This window comes from Piliocolobus tephrosceles, chromosome 21, assembly GCF_002776525.5.
Source record: "Piliocolobus tephrosceles isolate RC106 chromosome 21, ASM277652v3, whole genome shotgun sequence".
NCBI classification, from domain to species: Eukaryota; Metazoa; Chordata; class Mammalia; order Primates; family Cercopithecidae; genus Piliocolobus; species Piliocolobus tephrosceles.
Window position 1 is genome coordinate 15,883,062 of NC_045454.1, and position 8,406 is coordinate 15,891,467.

General features: G+C 55.5%; 1 protein-coding gene across 1 annotated transcript; it reads left to right on the forward strand.

Annotated features, from left to right (window-relative positions):
• The first annotated feature begins 5,241 nt into the window (after window positions 1-5,241).
• On the forward strand, window positions 5,242-7,975 carry RABAC1 (Rab acceptor 1). Its single transcript, XM_023197641.2, has 5 exons — window positions 5,242-5,429; window positions 5,710-5,922; window positions 6,319-6,416; window positions 7,539-7,640; window positions 7,724-7,975. Exons 1-5 carry the CDS (start codon window positions 5,374-5,376, stop codon window positions 7,810-7,812), a joined length of 558 nt encoding a protein of 185 aa, XP_023053409.1. The 5' UTR covers window positions 5,242-5,373; the 3' UTR covers window positions 7,813-7,975.
• The last annotated feature ends 431 nt before the right edge of the window (window positions 7,976-8,406 follow it).

An 8,406-nucleotide genomic window follows, 5' to 3' on the forward strand; every position in this document is an offset into this window, starting at 1 on the left:
GAAGAAGAAAAAAAAAAAAAAAGTTGCATCTGCAAAGCTACCACCCAGATCAAGGCATAGAACCTTTCCCTCCACCCAGAAAGTTCACTGGAGCCCCTCCAGTCGCCTCCCCTCCAGAGGCAAGAGCTGATCTGGTTTCTGTCACCACACATCAGTTGTGCCTGTTCTTGAGCTTCATACAAACGAAACCTTACAGCATGTCATCTCTGTGTCTGGCTCCTTGTTCTCAGCATTATGTCTATAGGAGTCATCCATATTGTCACCTGTATCTGTGGCCCCTTCCTTATCATTCCACTGTGGGACTGTAACACAACTTGTCTATTCTCCTGTTGAGGGACTTTGGGGTTTCCAGTTTGGGGCTATTACAATTGGTGCTGCTAGGGACAGGAACATTCTAGTCGTGTCAGTTTTTTGTTTTGTTTCGTTTTTTGTTTTGAAACGGAGTCTTGCTTTGCTGCCCAGGCTGGAGTGCAGTGGCACCATCTCAGCTCACTGCAACCTTCACCTCCCAGGTTCAAGCAATTCTCCTGCCTCAGCCTCCCAAGTAGCTGGGACTACAGGTGCCTGCCACCACGCCTGGCTAGTTTTTGTATTTTTAGTAGAGACTGGGTTTTGCCGTGTTGGCCAGGCTGGTCTCAAACTCCTGACCTCAAGTGATCCACCCACCAACACGGTGAAACCATCTCTACTAAAAATACAAAAACTAGCCGGGTGTGGTGGCAGGCACCTGTAATCCCAGCTACTCAGGAGGCTGAAGCAGGAGAATCACTGGAACCTGGGAGGTGGAGGTTGCAGTGAGCCGAGGTCACGCCCCTGCACTTCAGCCTAGGTGAGAGTGAGACCCCATCTAAAAAGAAAAAAACAAAACAGCTGGGTGCGGTGGTTCATGCCTGTAATCACAGCACTTTGGGAGGCTGAGGCAGGCCGATCACCTGAGGTCGGGAGTTCGAGACCAGCCTGACCAATATGGAGAAACCCTGTCTCTACTAAAAATACAAAATTAGCCAAGTGTGGTGGTGCATGCCTGTAATCCCAGCTACTTGGGAGGCTGGGGCAGAAGAATTGCTTGAACCTGGAAAGTGGAGGTTCCAGCGAGCTGAGATTGCGCCATTGCACTCCAGCCTGGGCAAGAATGAAACTCTGTCTCAAAAAAAAAAAAAGTGATCCACCCACCTCAGCCTCCTAAAGTGCTGAGATCACAGGCACGAGCCACCACGTCCAGCCCTCTAGTTGCGTCTTTTTTTTTTGAAACAGAATCTCGCTCTGTCGCCAGGCTGGAGTACAGTGGCACGATCTCGGCTCACTGAAATCTCTGCCTCCCAGGTTCAAGTGATTCCCCTGCCTCAGCTTCCCGAGTAGCTGGGACTATAGGCATGCACCACCACACCCAGCTAATTTTTGTATTTTTAGTAGAGATGGGGTTTCACCACGTTGGTCAGGCTGGTTTCGAACTCCTGACCTCATGATCTGCCCGCCTCGGCCTCCCAAAGTGCTGGGATTACAGGCGTGAGCCACCGCGCCCAGCCCTCTAGTTGTGTCTTTTAATGACAGATGTGTACTCTGTTGGGTACGCACGTGCCTGGTAGTGGAATCGCTGGTTCATGGGATAGACTATGTTTAGGTTTCATGGATGCTGCCAGACCTTTTCCAAAGTTCGAGTGCCATTCTGCGTCCAACAGCGTAAGGAAGCAGCAGCTGCTCCATATCCCCTCTCCGCTGGGAATTGTCAGTCCTTTTCATTTTCATTTTCGCCACCTTGGTGGGGCAGCGAATCCATTTCTCTCGAGGCAGTCTTCCTAACACAGCCCAGGGAGGCAAGTCAGAGGAGGGGCTGGTGCCGGCCCTGGGCCTACCTGCCTTCCAATGCCAGTGTCTGGGTGGCCGGGATGCTGAGCGCAAGTGTGAGTGGGTGGGTGTGCAAGTGCATGTACACACCCACCGCACAAGACAATGGCTGAGGGAGAAGCTCCCGAATCTGAGGGGGAAAGGCAGTTGGAGAGCAGCGGCCATGTGCGCTGGACACCCCTCGTGACCCCAGGGTACAGTCTGATCCCAGTAGGGGCTACATGAGCCCAGACCTCTCCTAGGAAACCCACAAATACTGCTTTATCTATCTGGTGCAGGGGAAGAGACTGAGGCCCAGAGACGGGAGGGCCTTCCTTGAGGTCACACAGCAGGGACAGTGACCCCAGGTTTCTGGCTGAATGCACTAAGGTCTTCCTGCTCTCCCAGCAAAACCTCAGGAACTTAGCCTGGCACTGGCTTGAAAGTCACGGAATCTCAGAGCCATCTAATCACGGAGTTTTCAACTCCACAAAAGTCAGAGCAGCTTGAATTCGCCAGGCGATGGGATTGTGGAATCAGAACAGGGGAAAGGGAGGGAAGCAGACGTGGGATGGGATCCTCCTTGGGGATCCCAGGAGGCAGGGAGAGGCCTCAGGCTGGAGGGACCCATCTTTTTTTTTTTTTTTGAGACAGGGTCTCATTCTGTCACCCAGGCTGGAGTACAGTGGCAGAGTCACAGCTCACTGCAACCTCTGCCTCCTGGGTTCAAGTGACTCTCCTGACTCAGCCTTCTGAGTAGCTGGGATTACAGGCGTGCACCATCATGTCCAGTTAATTTTTTTTTTTTTTGTATGTTTAGTAAAGATGGGGTTTCACCATGTTGGGCAGGCTGCTCTCGAACTCTTGACCTTAAGTGATCCGCCCACCTTGGCCTCCCAAAGTGCTGGGATTACAGGCGTGAGCCACCACACCTGGCCTGGAACTCACAATCTTCTTGGGCGCTCCCTCATCTCCCAGCACACCACCCGCCTACTCCCCTAATTCAGGGCCCATCTGCCAAAGGCACCTTCTCTCAGGGACCCCATCTCTCACCATCTCTCATGATGTATCTGCCTCAGGCCCTCCTCTCCCACATTGCCCCTGTGTCCAGGCCCCATCTCCTGAAATTCCTTTATTCAAAGTCCCCCCCCGCCTCCCACTCCTAGGGCCCCTCCTGCAATGTTCTTGCCCCTCAGACTCCACTGTCCCCCACCCCGTCTCCTGCCATGGCCCACACTGTTCGACACCTCCAGGCCTCTGCCGCTGTGTTCTCTGCTCAGAACAAAGACCAGTGGGTTTTGGAATGAAATTGCTTTCATTCAGTTCCTATAAGGAAACCCAATAGCTCTCATAACAAAAGTTAATCCTGGATCTCCCACAGCCAGCCATGGAAGACGCAGCTGGAGCTGTGTCCCAATTCTATTCCCCAAGCTCTGTCTTTCCATGGAGGTTCTTCCAAGGGCTACCTCTGCTGCTCTGGCCCTTTGAATTCAGATGCTGCTCCCCCATTCCTGCTCGGGGTTAATCGTGCAATTGCACTCCTCATTTGGCATTTTGTTTTGAGATAGGGTCTTGCTCTGTCGCCCGGGCTGAAGTGCAGTGGCACGCTCTTGGCTCACTGCAACCTCCGCCTCCTGGGTTCAAACGATTCTCCTGCCTCAGCCTCCCAAGTAGCTGGAATTACAGGCATGTGTTTTTTTTTTTTAGTGGAGATGGGCTTTCGCCATGTTGGCCAGGCTGGTCTTGAACTCCTGACCTCAAGTGATCTGCCCACCTGGGCCTCCCATAAGTGCTGGGATTACAGGTGTGAGACACCACACCCGGCCCTGCAGTCAAAGGACTAGGATTTTCAAGTTTGAACCCTAGTTAGAAAACCTGATTCCAGGCCAGGTGTGATGGCTCACGCCAGTAATCCCAGCACTTTGGGAGGCTGAGGCTTAGGTGGGCGAATCACGAGGTCGGAGTTCAAGACCAGCCTGACCAACATGGTGAAACCCCGTCTCTACTAAAAATACAAAAATTAGCCAGGCATGGTGGCACGCACTTGTAATCCCAGCTACTTAGGAGGCTGAGGCAGGAGAATCGCTTGAACCCAGGAGGCGGAGGTTGCAATGAGCAGACACTGTGCCACTGCACTCCAGCTGGAACAAGAGAGCGAAACTCCATCTCAAAAAAGAAAAAGAAACCCCAATTCCACTAAAAGCCTGGGGGTGACAAAGAGGAAATAAATAGTAACTAGCCAATCTGATCTTCAAAGTGTAACTCTTCCATTTTCAGTGTGGGGCCCTTGCAAAGGGCTTCCCTGCCTATTGCGCCACCAGCCCCTTGGACAGGGCCATCTTCCCCACACCTTCTGGGAACGCCTTCCAGCAGGCTTCAAAGCACAAGATCTAAAGTGCTGTAGATCTTGGAAGACAAGACCTGGGCCTAAAAGAGTCACTTGGGGCCAGGCACAGTGGCTCACGCCTGTAATCCCAGAACTTTGAGAGGCTGAGGTGGATGAATCCCAAGGTCAGGAGTTCGAGACCAACCTAGCCAACATGGTGAAACCCCGTCTTTACTAAAAATACAAAAAATTAGCTGGGCATAGTGGTGCACGCCTGTAATCCCAGCTACTTTGGAGGCTGAGGCAGGAGAATCGCTTGAATTCAGGAGGCAGAGGTTGCAGTGAGCCGAGATTGCGCCATTGCACTCCAGCCTGGGCAACAAGAGTGAGACTCCATCTCAAAAAAACCCACAAAACTTCTCAACCTTTTCTTTCCCAACTTCACTCCCTCCTGTCCAAAGGTATGTGTGTTTGGGGGTGGGGGGGTGCGGAGGTGTCCCTAGTCCCAACTCATTCATCTTTGGGACTCCACAAAGTGGGGCAGGGGGCAACCTCAGATACCCCTCCAGCAACCATGGCCCACTCACTAGCCTCAATCTCTTGAGGAAGGAATCAATTCCCACAAACTCTCTAAATCTTTCTATTCAAAATGTAGTCCATGGACCAGCGGCATCAGCATCACCTGAGAACTCAGAAATGCAAATTATGTGCTCCACCCCAGACTTGCTGAATGAGAACATCTGGGCTGGGGCCCAGGAATCTGTTTTAGCAAGCCCTCCAGTTTTTTTTTTATGCCCTCTAGAGTCAGAACGACAGCTCTGCACGGTCCCCATTGTGCCCTCCCTGGGAGAGTACACAACCCTCTTCTGCCATTAGAGCGCCCTCTTCTGCCATTAGAGCGCCCATAACGCCCTCGCTCCTGACAGCGCACCTGCACCCTCCTGAAACTACAGCTCCCACAATGCCCGGAGGCGCGCGCCGTCACTTTCTGGGATTGTATCTCCCAAGGTGTCTTGCGAGTCAGACCGCCATCATGGCGCCCACCCTCCCAGCCACCGTCAGGACTACAACTCCCACAATGATAGGCGGCAGAACTACCGTCCCCAGCTGCTCCCGAGCGGCGCCACGTCGACTCCGCTGGGTGGGGCCGGCCTCGGGCGGGGCCGGTGGGGTCTGCAGGGTACCGGGCTGGTTACAGCAGCTCTACCCCTCACGACGCAGACATGGCAGCCCAGAAGGACCAGCAGAAAGATGCCGAGGCGGAAGGGCTGAGCGCCACGTGAGCGAGCCAGTTCTAGACCCTCGGACCCAAGGCCCAGGAGTCCGGGACCCCGGCCCCCTCCTCCCTTGAGTGCCCGGAGTCCCAGCCCCGAGACGCACAAGTGCTGGCCCGGGTCTCCTCTAATGGGACCCTGGCGTCTGGGCCCCTAGCCCCCTCCCCGCCTGCGGTCCAGTAATCTGGGTTCCCGAGAGGAGTCCAGGCCCCCTTAAACCACTTCTTTTGCGGGGGTCTGGGGCTCCATCCCGGTCCACCACTGACCCGGCCCCACCCCCCGCAGGACCCTGCTGCCGAAGCTGATTCCCTCCGGTGCAGGCCGGGAGTGGCTGGAGCGGCGCCGCGCGACTATCCGGCCCTGGGGCACCTTCGTGGACCAGCAGCGCTTCTCACGGCCCCGCAACCTGGGCGAGCTGTGCCAGCGCCTCGTACGCAACGTGGAGTACTACCAGAGCAACTATGTGTTCGTGTTCCTGGGCCTCATCCTGTACTGCGTGTGAGTGCATCCCAGGCCCTGCACCCGCACTAGCCCCGACCGGCTGGACCCCTCCTCTCACCGCTTAGGCCCCGCCCTTCAGCGCCCGTGCCCTCCTCTCACCGCCCAGGCCCCGCTCCTACCGCCCAGGCCCCTCCCCCCCCCGCCCGGGCCCCTCCGCTCACCGCCCAGGCCGGCCCCGCCCCCAAGGATTGGTTCTGCTAGACCTACCTTGTCACCAAAGGGCCAGGTCCCTACCCCACCATCACCCTGGCCAGGATGCAGTGTGACCAAATGTCACCTGGCCCTCCCTGGTCTCCAGAATGTAGCTTGCCTCCCGCCGGTGGAGAAGGCCAGGGCTCCCTGGCTGGCCAGCCCCAGCTGCCTAACCGCTGCCTCCCTGCACTCCTCCTCCAGGGCGACGTCCCCTATGTTGCTGGTGGCTCTGGCTGTCTTTTTCGGCGCCTGTTACATTCTCTATCTGCGCACCTTGCAGTCCAAGCTTGTGCTTTTTGGTGAGAAACCCCCTGCCCAGATGAATCCTTGGTCCCTCGAATCTTGGTCTTTTGGAATGCAAACCTCAGACCCCAAATCCAAGTCCTTCAAAACCCAAGTCCGCCCAGGCCTAGATGTACACTAGATCCCCCAAACCTGATCCCTTAAAAATCTCAGACACAACCGATGCTCCCATCGAGTCTCAGCTCCCTCAAATTGCTATTCCTCAAACCTAGGCTCCACCTGGCTGCTGTGCCTTAAACCTACTCCTCTTCAAACCACATGACTCCTCCCCTCTCTCTCCTCCCCTTGCCGCTTTCTGCGGCAAGCATCAGCTGCAGGTGCCCACACTGCATACCAGGTGGCGACCTTACACTGGCCTAGATCTGTTCCCGTTTCTTTTCCTGCTTTCTGGGATGTGACCAGAAAGAACTTGGAACTTGGGGAAGCTGAGGAGTGTGTTTCATGTGGTTCCCAGACTAGTACCAAGGACCACTGGGAAAACAAAATGCCAGGGGAACTTCCCCCAGGGGAAAATCAAGGTTTGGAGTGGGGTCAGGGGGTTGGGATTGGACAATCAGGTAGACCTGAAGGCCAGGCTTTTCAGGGGCCTGCAAGTTATGTGCCTGACGGGCTTGGAGGGAGGGAGCGCCTGAAGCACAGGCACCAGAGCATGCAGACCCCATCCCTGAGACTTCTATGAGAAGCCTGAAGTTGGTATTTTTATGTGAAATGATTCACTTTGCCAGCCACAAATCACATCCTTGTAAAACATCTCAAAAAACACATCCACAGGTCAGATTTGGCCCTCGGGCCACCAATTTGAGACCCCTGGTCTGCGTGAGGGTTGCAGCAGGAGAGCCTTAGTCTAGGGAGCAGGAAGCCGGGATCCCAGGAACTTCCTGGAGGATGTGGGGCAGAGGGTGGGGCTGAGGCAGGAGAGGATGGTGTGCTGTGTTCTGGAGGGCAGTGAGGACACCAGGGGAACAGGGTGACCCCAGGACCTGGAAGGCCTCGGCATGAGGAGTTTGGATTCGATCCCAAGGACCTGGAGCTTATACGGATTGTTGGGGGGCAGCAGGGGTTACTCTGGGAGAGGGCATGAAGGGTTGGAACAGCGCCCCAATGCCATCTGCTCCCAGGCCGAGAGGTGAGCCCAGCACATCAATACGCTCTGGCTGGAGGCATCTCCTTCCCCTTCTTCTGGCTGGCTGGTGCGGGCTCGGCCGTCTTCTGGGTGCTGGGTGAGTACAGGGTCTGAGCAGCTGGGGTGGATGGTGGGGGCCAGGTACAGGAGCATGGCCCTGAGCTGCCGGCTTTCCTGCAGGAGCCACCCTGGTGGTCATCGGCTCCCATGCTGCCTTCCACCAGATTGAGGCTGTGGACGGGGAGGAGCTGCAGATGGAACCCGTGTGAGGTGTCTTCTGGGACCTGCCAGCCTCCCGGGCCAGCTGCCCCACCCCTGCCTACTCCTGTCCTGCACAGCGTTGCTGCTCGGGCCCACAGTGCCACCCCATCACAAGCCCGGGGAGGGATCCCGCCTTTGAAAATAAAGCTGTTACGGGTGTCATTCAGGAAATACTCCCCCAGCATCTTCTGTGGGTCTCTAGGGGTGGAGCTGGGAATACTGCACAGAGCAGGGTTGGGGTGGAACCTGGGGTGTGGGCAAGATGATAAGGTGAACAGGTAAAATATTAATGGGATGCCCAATGGTGGTGAGTGCTGAGGAGGAGAAAAGAGTTGAGAAGGACAGTGTGCCGGGGGTCCCCGAGACCACCCCCAGGTTTGATGGTTCTCTAGGACTCAGGAATCAGAGAGCAGCCCAGGTTTGATGGTTCTCTAGGACTCGGGAATCAGCACCCCAGGTTTGATGGTTCTCTAGGACTTGGGAATCAGAGAGCACCCCAGGTTTGATGGTTCTCTAGGACTCGGGACTCAGTATGCAATTGCACTGATAGCTCTGATTTACTCTCATCAAAGGATATGGAGCCAAGTCAGCCAAAAGAAAAG